Source organism: Panthera onca, chromosome D3, assembly GCF_046562875.1.
Source record: "Panthera onca isolate mPanOnc1 chromosome D3, mPanOnc1 haplotype 2, whole genome shotgun sequence".
NCBI classification, from domain to species: domain Eukaryota; kingdom Metazoa; phylum Chordata; class Mammalia; order Carnivora; family Felidae; genus Panthera; species Panthera onca.
This window is the reverse complement of record NC_138350.1, coordinates 79,116,069-79,132,496: the sequence shown is the minus strand read 5'-3', so window position 1 is coordinate 79,132,496 and position 16,428 is coordinate 79,116,069. Positions and strand designations below refer to the sequence as shown.

At 33.0% G+C, this 16,428-nt stretch overlaps 1 protein-coding gene across 7 annotated transcripts in view; it reads right to left on the bottom strand.

Annotated features, from left to right (window-relative positions):
* Positions 1 to 16,428, bottom strand: part of RELCH (RAB11 binding and LisH domain, coiled-coil and HEAT repeat containing) — a 114,685-nt gene that overhangs the window by 56,930 nt on the left and 41,327 nt on the right. For all 7 annotated transcript variants that reach the window (XM_078435167.2, XM_060614001.2, XM_060614002.2 and 4 more), the window contains 2 exons: positions 16,291 to 16,386; positions 4,706 to 4,818 (listed from right to left, as the gene is read on the bottom strand). In XM_078435167.2, coding sequence (XP_078291293.1) covers positions 4,706 to 4,818; positions 16,291 to 16,386 — 209 coding nt within the window. The remainder of the gene's footprint in view (positions 1 to 4,705; positions 4,819 to 16,290; positions 16,387 to 16,428) is intronic.

Here is a 16,428-nt window from a genome sequence, read left to right as displayed (position 1 = left end):
TGAACAAACAAATCCTCTGCTATAAGAAATTTATTTTGGAAAGTTTTGAGCCTTAGAAAGATTCAAAATTAAAGTTAATAGTATATATGCTTCATGATTTGATTTTTGTATCTTCAATTATGCCTAGTGATTAAATTTCATATTGACTGTGAAAAAAAATGAGTGTTATTTTAAACCACATTCTTTTGGTGTAATCTGTCACAGAACAGTATATATTTAACCAATATAATAACTTCATTTGAATTGATAGATTTGAAAGTTACAAGAGTTTAGAATTTTAAATATATTTTTTCACTCTTCAGAATGAAGTTCCATTTTAAATGACTTTAAAATGCAGAACTGTAATAAAATAAAATGAAATAAAATAAAACAAAACAAAATAAAATAAAATAAGATTTTTTCCATTTTTGGTTATCTAGTTCAAAATAGTAAAACCTGATGGAAAAATAAGTATGTTTTCTTTTTAATTCTTTTTAAGATTTATTTATTTTTGAGAGAGAGAGAGTGAGAGTGGGAGGGAGGAAGGGAGGGGCACAGAGAGAGGGGGTAGAGGATCCAAAGCAGCCTCTGAGCTGATAGCAGAGAGCCCGATGTGGGGCTTGAACCCATGAACCGTAAGATCATGACCTGAGCCGAAGTCTGACACTTAACCGCCTGAGTCACCCAGGTGCCCCTTCAATAGATGTTTTAAAGTAGCCAACTTCAAGAAAAAGCAAATTAGAATGTTTATTCACATTAATTATAGAAATGGCACTTGAAGCCCAAGCAATGCTCACTATTTCGCAATATAAGTCAACTTAAACTGAATAGTAACTTTAAATTTCAATTTAATTTAGCCAGATTAACTATAACTATTCTCTCAGGTTGAGGAGAATAATGACAAAGTACATCTGGACAACAACGAGGAAAATGTTGAGCCAGTATATCTTCAGTGTATATTACAGCTTCTTCTCACTTACCACAATCTTGTATTTTTATCTATCTGATTCCCCTTTATATTTATATTATCATCTCCTATGCCTATTTCTCAATTCTTCCTTTGCTTTTCTATTTCCTACTTTGGGAAGGCAAATAATATGAATAAAAGAAAAATGGAGAAAGAAATTCCCAAGGCTTACGGACAGCTTTTTAGCTGCCTGTTCCCCAGTGAAAATTTCTTAATATCTGAATATTGTTTTTTCCCCACTAGTGTCTTAAAAGAATGAGAAGGCACGTATATTGGCTTCATAAATGTTTGACTCTTTTAGTAAACGAACTTAGGTGAAATGTAGGCATTACAAACACTTGCATGAAACCCTCGTGCGAAATGACTTTAAATCATGAGCCACCATCTACATAGTAACGATATATCAACTTATTGAAAAAATGTTAGGCCCCTGAAGGCAAACTTCTTAGCCAGCAAAGTTAATTCAAAAAAGTATAACAGTTTTGAAATACAGATTGAAAACAGAAAAGGTCAGATAGCCTATCGATTATTAACAGCATTGGAAACAGGCTCCCGTAATGGTAAAAATAAATGTTCTCACTTGTACTAAATCGCAGGACAGGGATTATTTGACTAGTATTTGATGCAGGTAGGAATATGGTGGCAATTATGGTTGTTAGCAAAGAACTGGCAAAAAGCACCATTATTAAGCATAAAATGAAATTCTTCTTAGGAGACAAAGAAGCCTGAGATTTATTAAGTCAGGAAAAGTAGCAAGTGATTATATGACAAATACATTATGCTAACTTAAACATTCTGCTTTGTTAATTTGTTACTCACATTATACACGGTAAGTCGACTGATCAGTCTATTTCAGTAAATACTTTTATATCTGTAAGGTAAAAAATTTAAGCGTGGGCACGAGTGCTGAATTCCTGACCTAGCTCAACCTGATGTAAGGCCAATAGGTACTTTTGGCCACCAGGTGGCAGCTATTAGCTTTCCATGCAGAGTATGAAAACAGCCTAGAGATCCGAGGTTTCTGCCTTGCAAATTTAAAAATAACAATGTAATAAATGGTATTTAATTATTAAGTTGTCAAGATAGGGAAGAGTATTTTTCAAGGAGAAAAAACATTAATTTTCTTAGCACCATCAAACTATCCTTAGAAAATTTTTAGTTTGCAATGAATAGTACTTAATACAGTGATTTAATTTCCCTTCTTTTTCTTTCTTTTTTTAAAAAATTTTTAATGTTTGGGGCGCCTGGGTGGCGCAGTCGGTTAAGCGTCCGACTTCAGCCAGGTCACGATCTCGCGGTCCGTGAGTTCGAGCCCCGCGTCAGGCTCTGGGCTGATGGCTCGGAGCCTGGAGCCTGTTTCCGATTCTGTGTCTCCCTCTCTCTCTGCCCCTCCCCCGTTCATGCTCTGTCTCTCTCTGTCCCAAAAATAAATAAAAAACGTTGAAAAAAAATTAAAAAAAAAAAAAAAATTTTTAATGTTTATTTATTTCTGAGAGAGAGAGAGACAGAGTACGAGTGAGGGAGGAGCAGAGAGAGGGAGACTTAGAATCCCAAGCAGGCTCCAGGCTCTAAGCTGTCAGCACAGAACCCGATGTGGGGCTTGAACCCATGAACCATGAGATCATGACCTGGGCCAAAGTCAGATGCTTATTAACCTACTGAGCCACCCAGGCGCCCCAAATTTCCCTTCTTTCTATTGGACTAGCATGTGAGGACTGCTGGTGTAGATTCATCTTGACTGGATCCTGAAAGGACATGTTCTCCACTTGCTCAGGTATATTTTGGTAAGAACAGGAAAGAGATATATACTCAGAATGTTTTAAAATCTATATGACTATTTTTATTCTCAGAGTTGAGAGATACCTTGTATTTAAAATGTTGAGCTTTTACCCACCCCCCAAACCAAGAGCACACTGTACACACTGTATGTTAGCCAATTTGACAATAAATTGTATTAAAAAAAAAATAAAGACTTTGACTAGAATAGCAGACCAATTTCTGGAAAAGTGTTATACAGATTTTTACTGTTTATAAACATGGACTAGACCTAGGTCTTCCAAAATATGTTTAGGTCTTTTATAATATTTGTAAGGTTTTAAAATATTTAACATCATTTGTAAGATTTATTCCTTGGAATCTTACCCTTTTTTCATGCTAATATAAATGGATATGGTTGGACCTTGAGGACATTAAGCTAAGTGAGAAAATCAGACAAAGATGTATACTGTAAGACATCATTTATATGAGGAATTTTAGAAAGCTGAACTTGTAAAAAGAGAGTAAAATGGTAGTTACCGGGACTTGGGTGTGGAGGAATTGGGGATATGCTGTTTAAGGATACAAACTTGGAACTAATAGGTAAATAAATGCTGGAAATATAGTGCACAGCACAGTGATTATAGTCATTAATATTGTATCATAAACTTCAAAGTTGATAAGAAGCTAGATCTTAATTGTTCTCCCTACAAAGAGATAATAATTATATGACATGTTAGGGGTATCAGATAACACTTTGATGGTAATCATATTGCAATATATAAATGTATCAAATCAATCTACTGTATACCTTAAACTTACACAATGTTATATATTAATTATATCTCAATAAAAATAAGAAAAATTAAAATAAAATAAAAAAATAAAATTTTGAGCTTTAAGGTTAAGCATCTGACTTTGACTCAGGTCATGATCTCATGGTTCTTGGGTTGGAGTCCCAAGTCAGGCTCTGCTCTGATAGTACAGAGCCTGCTTGGGAGTCTCTCTCGATCTCTCTCTCTCTCTCTCTTTCTGCCACTCACCCACTCACACTTTCTCTCTCTCTCAAACTAAATAAAGAAACTTAAAAATATATATATAAAATTTTGAGATTTACTTGTTTTATGATTTTCCAACATTCTCAGATGAGGTAAAAAGTGACAGTCAGTAAAACAAGTATTGAATATGTAAAGTCACCTACCTAATCGTAAAGTACAATACTATTGTTTTGCAAAAGTGTAGGCAAAACTTTTTCATTAAGACAGAAAATTATAACAGAAAAACATTTCAAACGCCCATATTTTACCATCCAGTGCTTAGTCAAACCTATTGACCCACAAGGATGTTCTGTTCACGTTCATACCTGCAGAGCTTCACTTAAAAGCTCCACCTTTATTGAAAGATTTTATTCTCTAAGGTAGACATCATTATCACTTGATCGCAACCTATTCCCTGTTCTTCTGGGAAGTCACCTTGATGTGGGTCCCTTTACCACCCTCAGACAGAACTAATTTCTCCAATCAGGTATCAAGAGTTGTGAGCACTCGAGTCACGACAAACAAACAAAAAATACTACACCCCTCTAGCCACATAGTAATTGGTTTACAGACAGCCCAATGATGCGGAAATTCATATATTAAATATTTTAGTTTTTTGTGGAGCCTGTTAAGAAGCTGTGATCTATGTAATTCATCCGCGGGAAAAAGGGGGAATATTTAGGAGTTCTTAGAAATCACAAGTGAAAGATAAAGGCAAAGAAATATTTGAATTAGAAGTTTAAAGGTAACTAATATAAAAGTGTACAAATTTAACGTGAGTAATTGGAATAACAAGAACGAAGGCACTGCAGAACTCTGTGAATGAGGCCAGTGTTTCCTCTGTTTGTTAAAATAAACACCAGGACAGAAAGAAGGCATTTAGATTAAAATGCTAATCTTGGTGCCACATTAGTGACGTGAATCAATCAACGTGATATTTATTTCCCAAAGAAGTAGTCATACCTACCTCTGCTCATCATCTGGCCTCTTGATCAAATTGAAAAGTATATGGAGAAGCTGATCTCTTTCTTTAGGCTCAGGATGTAGGCATGCTGTACACAATATGAGGGGAATCAACTCCTAAAGAAATATGAAGGCGGAAAAAGTCAAAGTAAAAATGCGTTGCAGAATATGCTCTTCTTCCCCCAGGGTATTCTTAAATGGACATTTAAAATGAAATAAATCACAACATACAAAAGAGCAAATTCTAACTCTGTAACATTGGTAATTCAAGAGAAAACACTGAAACATGTATTTATGTGGTGGTTGCAGAAAGGTGTGAATCACAATGTAATAAATAACATTACTGAAGATTCAACTAACTTTATTTTCTTATCCAGTCCTTCCCAATCGTCTATTAGTTTTTGGACTATAGAACACTATAAGCTGGCACAGGAATTTTATTTTTGAAGGTGTTTTTAAACAAAAACTTGCAGAAGCTAGCTATCTTTTAAAGCTTGGAAAGGTAACAGAAAATCAAGACAACTCATCCCACTTCCGCAAGTACAGTATCATCTGTTTTTATTAAGATTACATATAAGTAGTAATTCTGTACCTTCTCACTTAACCCTATGGCTCATTAAAAAGAAGACCATTTCCATAAGTGTTCGATGCTCTCAGCACTGCTACAGAGTATCAGCAGACATGGTTTATGTTCAAATGGAGATTTTTAGTAATATCGTACTTGTTGCACATTCAACGTGCAGAGGTGAATTCAATATTTTGTAGGAAAGTAATAACAAAAGTTTATTTCTCTCTTCCAAAGAAATACTTAAACCAAATTTATTTCACATTTTAATTAAAGTAAGACAAAATTCTAATATATATGAAAAAGATATTAATGTTTTTCATTTTGGAATGGATTTTCAAATCTAATGAGAATAAAAGTCCAGAAGTGATACTTTCGGGAAAAAACTTTCTAAATTATGAAAATAATATTTTATCGTTACTTTTCAGTAATATATTAAAGACATAACTATGATGTAATAACAGAATGATTACAACCCCACCATTTCTTTTTCCCATCTATCTTCCTACCCACCAAAAAGTGCTAGTAGATTAAAACAGGAACTGCTATGTAATAACGCGTGATACCCTGCAGAAAAGTCTACACTGTAGGGCAAGTATCTTCCTGTTTTGAAGATGCTTCCTTAGAAATGGACGATGCCATTTTTTAGAGGAGCTGAGACTGAAACTTAAAGGAATGACTTGAAGTTCCTTTCTACTATTTCTAAAGTCTTTACATATTATCTTAAAATTATAATTACCTGGTATAAATCTTAAATTGAAAGTACGAAGATGCAGAGGAGAGCTAAGAATACATCTGAGAAGTAAAAAGGAATTTGAAACGTTTATTCAGTCATCTTTCTATTTGGGCACCTCTGTAGGTTTTGCATCAGTGAGCAAATGAAAAGGACAAGAAACAAAAAGTAATGAGGGAAAATGATTTTGTACTGGGAATGGAAGGCAAAGTATACATATGGATCCTGTATTGTTCAGTAATGTTTCCACCAAAGACTCAATATGACGCTTGATGGATTAGTCTTGACTTTACAGAAACTGAACAATCTTTTATGAAATACTAGAGTAGGAGACCATTAATCTCAAGGACTCTCCTAATCCTTAGAGGATTCCGTTTAGACTGCTAAGAGCCAACGATCCTCCTGAGAGTACTAAGACACTGCGTCATCAGCATATCCCACTGAGAGAAGAACCTTAAAGATGAAAAAGCAGTTATTCTAGAAGGCACTAACAAAAGGAGAAATTATTTTAATGTGTGAAAATCAAGAAAAGCCCCAAATATTTTATTTGTATTTTCCCTCATGTCAGATTCTTCTTTCCCAAGTTTTCTTGCTTTCTCCTCAATGTTCTTCTTGGCTTTCCATTATCTCTACATATATACTTTTCCATAATCTTCCTCCATTCTCTTTCTATTGTACCACTCTTTAAAGATAAAGTTATGAAACACAGGTAATATATTTGCTGTAATTACAACTATATATATATACATACTGTTTAAAATATAATTATTTAGCTTCTTTATCTCAAAAACAAGCATAGCAAAATAATTGTTCAACTATTCTTTGTGCCTTACATTTCCCCCCTTTTTTTTACATCATGAATCTTAGTGATCCTTAATCAGAGAGGAAGTTTATGTCCTACTATAAAGAATCTTTTAACTGAAATATGGCTATAGATGCGCCAAACTGAAAACCTAATGACAAATCACAAACCTCTCTGACTTTTAGTTTCTACAAGTAAAACATACAAAAATTAAGATTAGGGTAGAAATGGAAAATACTTCATATACATTAATTCCCTTATCTATTGCTTATGGAATTGTTAAGTTTTCCTTCTGAGATCAAAGTTGGCCTCAAAAAGTCTTAATACAGGACTTACCAAAGCACTTCTCAAGACAGCAGCTATTACCAACCAATTCACACATGGGAAGAAAACCTTTGTCATTTCTTGTACCCTCAAGACTCTCAAATTCTATGAATTTAGGGCTCTGAAGGAAAATACTTTTCCCTTTTCTGAATCACAGTAATATGTTATGTTGCTATTTGCTTTTATTTCTTGCTGACAAAATTAACAACATACAGGAAGTCACTGCCTAACATTTTTGGATGATATTCTATGCCAAGGAGAATTAGGTACATCTTGGCACAATAATGGCTAAAACAGTTATGTATAAAGTAGGCCAGTCTCTTCCTCTTTTAGAAATACACGGCTGAGAAGAGGCCCAGTAAGTGATGGTAGAAAAAAGAGGAAAGAGGAGTTTGTTTCTCATAGAATCAAGGATTTTAATTGTTAAGTTATGACTGGCTCCAAATATCTTAATTCCTCTATCATTCATTTATTTACTCACAAGTTCTATTTGTACCACTCTGGAAATAATGAATTCTGTATGTATTTGCTGTTCTATGTTCACATTTATCTACTGTGAATTCATCTTTTTCAAGCTTCTGAAGTATTGATACATCCACATCAGAATTTATTAAATCTGCTTTACCATTTGAACATTATTCATAAATTTATAGATTTGAATCAATATCCTCTCTTTGGTATCATCTTTCCAGTTGAAGGAGTCTAGTGTTTTGAAAACACTAATTCTTGAATAAAACATTTAAAAATTGGTAGCTGAATCTCCTTCAGAGGAAAAGGTGACAGTGGTTCAAAAATGTCTTTAAATGATTGCATATTAAAAAATGTATTGAGAATAATAGAGAAATGTTAGACATCATATCTAAAGCTTAAGAATTTTGCACATTAAAAGATCCTTAAGCAAATTAGACTTAAGATTGCATGTTGATGAAAAGTAATAACCATGGTGAGAAAACACCTATGGCTTTGGTAACATATTCAAAAGGTAATGCATCTCCCTACACACAAAAATTTACTGTGTCCACATTTCTTTTGTGTGTGTGTGTGTGTCCACATTTCAAGGCAACAGAAATCTTAACTATTTTATTTAAAACATGTTTTAGCAACTGATAGTACTCAGTAAATGTGTATTGAAGTGAAATGTAAAACATGTCCTACAGATCACTAGAGAGGGAATCATTGCAGTGATCCTTTTGCAGAAGGCATTCCAATACTTTATTATCATTTTGGAAAAGAGATTTCTAAGGCCTTTAGAACTCATTAATCTAAAAGGCTTAGTAATTTACATTTTACTCAAGTAAATAACTTTTGCAATTTTAATAACAAAGCTGGTTCTCTCTATATGAAGGATCATCCACCCCTCAAACTCTTAGGTTGCCAATAGACTTTTGTCAGAATTAAATAAGAAAGGCCTATACCATTTTAATTCTCCTTTCAGTTCTTAAGCAAAACAAAATAACTTTTAATGGTAATAAATCACTTTAGAGATAGAAATGTCTTTAGAGAATTTTACATTTGATTTTATGAATATTTTTACTTAACCTTCTTAGTCTTTTAAAGATTAGTGCCTTTAGACTACAAAAATGGGGATGGGGTAAAAAAGGAGCTAAAACAATGTGAATGATTAGATGTTGGGTGGGGGAATGAAGGCAAATTTTAACATTAAAAAAAGCATGGAAATGTTGATAAGATAATGACTTCAAGATCTGAAAGAATTCTAAAACAGAAAAGGAAGCATTACATTTAGATCAGATGCCAATGAGGAAATGTTTGAGTGCTTCCTGTCAAGAAGAAAAAATTCTACAGTTCTAGAAAGGTAATACATTAATCCAGTAAATTATAGTTCGCTGTTTGCCCTTACTCTTTCATTACAATTATTTCTTAGGGGTGCCTGGATGGCTCAGTCGGTTGAGCGTGACTTTGGCTCAGGTCATGGGTCATGATCTCGTGGTCCGTGGGTTTGAGCCCTGCATCAGGCTCTGTGCTGACAGCTCAGAGCCTGGGGCCTGCTTCAAATTCTGTGTCTCCCTCTCTCTCTGCCCCTCCCCTGCTTGCGCTCTTTCTCTCAAAAATAAAAAAAACATTAAAAAAAATTATTTCCTATAACTCAAGCTTCATTTAAAACTTTTGGGTAGTTGTTATTTTAAAATTTTCCATCTAGTCTTTTGCCTAGAAATTAAGCAATACCAAATTACAATTTAAATTCAAGTTATGATAAGTGTACACCTTTTGATTTAGATTTTCAGCTTAAACTTGTCAACATGTTGACAGTAATAGAGTTAGAAAGAAAGAAAACAAGAAAGCAAGAAAGCAAGAGGGGTGCCTGGCCGGCTCAGTTGGTAGAGCATGTGACTGACTCTTGGTCTTGGGGTCATGAGTTCAAGCCCCATGTTGGGGCATAGAGCTTACTTTAAAAAAAGAAATAAAAAGGAAGAAGGAAAGAATATTACAAAGACTCACACAAGAAAAAAAAAACACGAAAAACAAGATTACTCACCTCTGGAAAAGTTCTATACTTCAAAGGCTGCTAAAATACCTATTCTTAGAATTATTACAATTCCTGAGGCTCAACCTTCAGGAAGCCTACGTAAAATATTTGAATGACTTTAAAACTCTGATACTGCTAAAGAGTATGTGATTTACTTCCAAAATTAACACATCCATACACATACACATTAAATAGGTAAAGAAGATGGACCAAGCTTACCACTTCACCATACTATTTTACTATTCTTATTGACTATTCTATTGCATAACTCTTGCAGGGGTTCAAAACAAGTCTCTCCAAAATGTGTCACTTTGACTATTTTGAGCTAAAGCCAATCAAAATCCAGCAGCCCCAAGAAAAACTTTACCTCTCTCTTAAACTACCAACAAGAATTTAGATAGGGGGCCTGGCCAGAAAGAGCTATCACCAAGAGATAGCTATTTTATTTGAGTGACTCATCTGTATGAAGGAGAAACATCTAATCACCAAACATCTGTTCTTTTCTTATTGTCCTGTGAATCACCCTCCTCCTCTTTCTTACCCCATTCCTTCGCTCAAGATGGAAACTGAATTGCCCAGCTTGTCCTTGGGTCTTATGTTGCTATGGGACCCCCATACAACTGTGAATTTATTTTTCTCCTACGAATCTGACCTATGTTAAACTGATTACTAGACTAGCCAAAGAACTAGAAGGGTACAAGTGAAACCTTTTCCTCTTCAACACTCTCATTCAGTTATAATTACCTGGGCTTAGTAAAAAACATAGGTAAAAAATTCACCAGGGAGCAAACGTGAATGCCAATATAAAAGAGCAAAATTTGGTTTCTCGTAAGATCAGATACTTTAGAGATACTAACTATATTTAAAACTTTTAGACAATTGGTTCTCTCCTTTGTCTCTTTTCTTTTTCCAGCTTTAATGAGATTTATTTTATGTATCATAAAAATTCAAGTGTACATTCAGTGGTTTTTAGTATATTCAGAGTTGTGCAACCATCACCAATCTAATTTTGGAACAATTTCAACCTCAAAAAAAAGGCTTGGACTCATTCCCCATTTCCACTTGCCCATCCCCATTCCAGGCCCAGACTTCTTTGCTTTTCCGAGTCAGCTAGCTGAATGGCACATATTTCCTTGGCATAGAATGAAAATAAAAGTTAAATTTAGATGTATTATTTAAGAATGCTGTTAGAAGTAATCTTTTATGAAATCCTATTTTTAAATTACAGAATTTCCCCTTCAAATGCATTTGAAGCAGAGCTTGTGAAGAATCAACTTCTTTAGCTTATTTACTAAATACATATATTTATTCTACAATTTGGTTTGAAAGATTCAAGTTCTTCAATGAACCCATTAAAATGAATTACTATATAAGCTACAAAAAGAAAATTTGCTCATTTCTTTTCCTTCCCAAATCAATAGAACATGTTCGTAGGGGTACCTGGGTGGCTCAGTCAATCGTCTAACTCGATCTTGGCTCAGGTCATGATTTCATGGTTGGTGAGTTTGACCCCCACATTGGGCTCCACATGGAGCCTGCTTGGGATTTCTCTCTCTCCCTCTCTCTCTCTGCTCCTCCCCTGCTTGCACTCTCTCTCTCTCAAGATAAAAAAAATAAACATAAGTTGGTGAAAAAAAAAAAAGATTATCATTACTTAACAGCATATAGGAGGAAAATTTTTTTTTTACTTTTTATTACTTCTGAAATTGGGATGTACCTTACAATGGAGAAGATGTCATAATTTAATTGGAATTCTTTCTTAAAGGTACTTAATTATTACAATTAATGGCATCTTAGACTTGAAATATGGTATGTTAAATTTAGAAAAATGCTATCATTGTGACCAAAAGATTGAGTGAGGGTGTTTACTTATCTTTTAAAAAACAAATAACACTAACATCTATATTCACTGCACTTTCCACTTTTATTAAATATAAAAGTTTAATTTATTAGATAGCTTTAATTAACCTTTATGTCACCCCCCTTTAAAACAATGGGTCATAAAATCAATTGAATGGATCATAAAGAGCATTGTTTTTCTTTTTTATTATTTATTTAGCTATACTCTTTATTAATTAAAAATATTTATAAAATCATGTTTGATATTGATTATCTTCTATTTTAATGTTTTATATTTCATAAAGGTAAGGCTTGATTTGTCAAACTTTAATTTTTTTATTTTTTTAATTTTTAATTTTTTAAATTTTTTCCCAAACTTTCATTTTAATTATATCTGTAATTATATACTGGCACATCAGGTAAAATGCCTCTCTTACTGAGAGTGTGGCCAATAATATCTGAAAAAACACTAATTTAAAACATGTTTAAAAAACTATTATAAAAAGGGATGCCTGGGTGGCTCAGTCAGTTGAGAGTCAGATTCTTGATTTTGGCTCAGGTCATGATCCCAGGGTCATGGCATCATTCCCTGTGTTGGGCTCTGCAATGAGCCTGGAGCCTGCTTAAGATTCTCTCTCTCCTTCTGTCCCTCTCTCTCACTTGTGCTCTCTCTCTATAATTTTTTTTTAAATTAAAGAAAATAAAAAATAAATGAACTATAAAACAACTAGATATTATGCAGCCTTAAGAATGAGAAAGTTCTTTATGTACTGACATAGAAACAAACAAAAATATGTTACATGGAAAAAAAAAGCAAAGTAAAGAATAGTGCATAGAGTGTAGTACCATCTGTGTGAGTCATGGAAGAAAGATCATATATTTGAGTTTGCTTACACACACAAAGTATCTCTGAAAAAATACAATGCAACTCTAAAATAATATTTGGAGACCTTAATATCTCAGTTTCAATAATGGATAAACCACTAGATAGACGATCAGTAAGGAAATCAAGGACCTGAACACTATAAAATAATTAAACCTAATCGACAGATACGGAACACTCAACCTGACAACAGCAAAATATATATTTTTCTCAAGTATGGAACATTCTCAAGGACAGACCAGATGTTAGGCGAGACAATTCTCATAAATGTTAAAACCGCAGACCAATGTATCTTATGAATTTAGATGCAAAAATGTGAAAAAAATGTGCAAAAATGTACAAAAAAATACTAAATCCAACAACATTATTAAAAGAATTATACATTATGACGAAGTGCGATCTACCCCGGAATGCAAGGGTGGTTCAACACATGAAAAATCAAGAACATATTATACTACATCAAGAGAACGAAGGGATAAAAATCATCTCAATGCAGAAAAAGTATTGACAAAATTCAATACCCTTTTTTGATAAGAATATTGCAAACTAGGAACAGAAGAAAATATTCTTAATATGATAAAGGGCATTTATGAAAAACCCACAGCCAGTATCATACTCCATGGTGAAAGACTAAAAGTTTTCCCCATAAAATCAGGAAGAAGACAAAAATATTTGCTTTCTCAAAACACCTCTATTCACCATTGTACGATAAGTCCTAGCCAGAGCAATTAAGCAAGAGGAAGAAATAAAAGCCATCAAAATTGGAAAGGACAAAGCAAAACTCTATTTGCAGATAATGTTATTCTAGATAAAGAAAATCACATAGAATCCACCAAAACCTACTAGAACTAATAAACTAATTCAGGAAAGTTGTAAGGTATGAAATCACCACAGAAATATCATTTCTGTTTCTATAAATGAGCAATGAACAATCTGAAAGGAAATTAAGGGAAAAATTCCATTTATAATACCGTCCAAAACAATGAAACATCTAGGAACAAGTTAAACAAGGAGGTGAAAGACTTGTACACAGAAAATGAGAAAATATTGCTGAAAGCAATTAAAGACATAGATAAATAAAAAGAATTCCATGTTCATGAATTAGAAGAATTACTGCTGTTAGAATAGCAGTACTCTCTAAAGTGATCTATAAATTCAGTGCAATCCCTATCAAAATTCCAATGACCTTTACTGCAGAAATGAAAGGGGAGTATCAAATTCCTATGGAACTGCAAGGGGCTTAGTACAAAGCTACAGTAATCAAAATAGTGTGGCTGGTACAGGCATAGAGATAAGCATAAAAGACCAAAAGAATTGGTCTCACAGAACTGAGAGTCTAGAAATAAATCCAAACATCTGCAGACAAATGATTTTTGACAATGATGCCATAACTATTCAGTGGGGAAACATTTCAACAAATCGTGCTGGGACAACTGGATAATCACACGAAAAGAATAAAACTGGATCCCTGCCTCACTCCATATATAAATACAAAATGGATTAATGACCTAAATCTAAGAGCTAAAGCTATAAAACTATTAGAAGGAAGCACAGGGATAAATAAATCTTCCTGACCTCTGACTTGTCAATAGATTCTTAAATTTGATACCAAAAACACAAGCAACAAAAGAAAAAATAAATAAATCAGACTTAATAAAAATGAAAAACATTTGTCCACCAAAGGACATTATCAAAAATGTGAAAAGACAACCTACCAAATGGAAGGAAATACTGCAAATCATATAAAAGGGTTTAATATCCAGAATTGTTCTTACTCCTATGACTCAAAAGCAAAGACAAACAACCCAATTAAAAAATGGGCAAAAGACTTAATAAAATATACTAGAAACTAATAATATTTATTGCACGTGAGATGGTGGCTCAGGGAGAGGGGAAGAGTTTTTGTTGTTTATCCTCTTACATTTAAAAAGATGTTAAACCTGGTGAATGTATTACTTAATCAAAACCTTAAATCCTCTTTCTAATTAAGCAGCTAGGATATTATTATGACCAATCAGTTTACTGAAGGACGTTTTAATTGTATTTGCATACCAACAAAAAGGCTTATACTGATAAGAGATTATATAAAAACTTGAGAAATAAGAAAAATCAAAATATCCTTTAATCACAAGACCTTTTTAAAAATATATATTTAAGGAATTAAGATGAAATATTAAATAAAAATAATCTAATATCAAAGGATGAAATGAAATAAAAGTTTTGTCCTTTCATGCCCTGGGATTGGTTTCAAACCAAACCAAAATAAACTTCATTATTTACCAATTTAATTTCAAGAAAATACAACTTTTGATACAAATGGTGAATTTTCTGATAGAATAACGTACAAATAAACAGATCAACAATCACTTCTTCATGAAATTATAAGTATATATTTTTTAAATACAAAAACTAAGGTCAGCCAGAAAAGTAAACATCATACCACAAACAAAATATGTATGTATAAATACATATGCTTCACATATATATTTATATATAATGTATCTGATTACTGATGATGCAAATTCATAAATACTTCATGCAGTACAATCAGATTTTAGTGGTAGAGTCTTTTATGATAAAAAAGGGGGAAATTAAAATAAAAAAGGCTTAAACTGCATCTCATAACAATTAGGCTTCTGTGATATTTTAAAGATTATATTAAGGAAATATAGTAAAAGGGATGCAAACATTAATGCATTGCATTGATTATGTTACAAGCTAAAAAAGGAAAAGAAGCTCAAACACCATTCTGCCAGGCAGAACTGCAAAACAATCTGAAATTGGACACTGATCCTTCAAGATACAGAAAATTTTCCACATGTATTAATATCTCACCACTATTTTTATATATTAGGTAAAATAAAACCACCAGTAAGAAAACAGTCTTTTAAATCTTTTTTTTTAAATCCAAAACACCTATAGGAATAAACGTTTTTAATATAAGTTTTACATGTAAGTCTCTACATGTAAGTCTTCTTGAGGATCAGTACAAATTTCTTGTGCTAAACAAATAATTAAGAATAAGCTTTATATGGTTTTGCCAATGCATTGTGTACCTATCATACTGTAGGTCCCATGGATTATGATTGAAATCAGTGGTAAATATTAAGAAGATGATAGAAGAAACTTATAGGATACATTCTAAAATATTCTTAACTTGTTTTTTTATTTTAAAAAATGCTGTGAACTGGAAGTCGATTTCATAAACTGAATTATTCAAGTAAATTATTAAACTTGATTACAAAGAAATCATCCACTGGCATTTAAATTAGATAACAGTAACTTTTTATTAGTCTTTTCTTGGTTAAATAGAACTCTAAAGATAACTCTCTACAGTGTGGCTCACAACAAAGGCTAAGTGTGCTAAAATATATTGGCTACTATAGTTTGGATATTTTAAGCATGTGTCAATAACAAGTTAGCTACAAGAAAAACAAAAGAAGGTACTTTCAAAAGTTACTGTAGTCAATGCTATAACTATCCTATCATCATAAGACAAGTATAATTATTGACAAATATAATAAAACTAACAATAGGTAACTACGAGTACATTTAGGAAAAAAGTTACATTATTAGTCCCAGTTAATTTTCAACACACAGGGTCTATTTTTGTAGACATATTAAGCATATCGTATCGAGAGCAGAGATCAAATAAATTAGTTAAAAAACGGACAGTATTCATGGCACATAAATGGACCTACAGTAATAGTTAGTGCTGCAGAAGCTAATGATGCTTTAAGCAAAATTGGGAAAACATGAATACCATGCAGTTTTACCGAACTCACCTGACAGAGGTGTAAAACCATTCTCTAGGAGCAGAGATGCATGCACAAAAGTAAGAATATGATTGCAAGTAATAGACTTTAACAAAATAAAAATATAACACTAAACTTCAAAATGACGAAAAATGGACAACACGATGAGATTACTGGGATGAAAACACTTTTATGTGTCTCACCTCTCTCTTTGCCAACAGCACATTAGGAACAATGTGTGGCAGGCAGCGTCCCAGCATTAACATGACACTTTTCTCACTGTCTGCAATCCGAGACACCTAGAAAAACCAAAGAATTAATAAATGATGACAGTATTTATT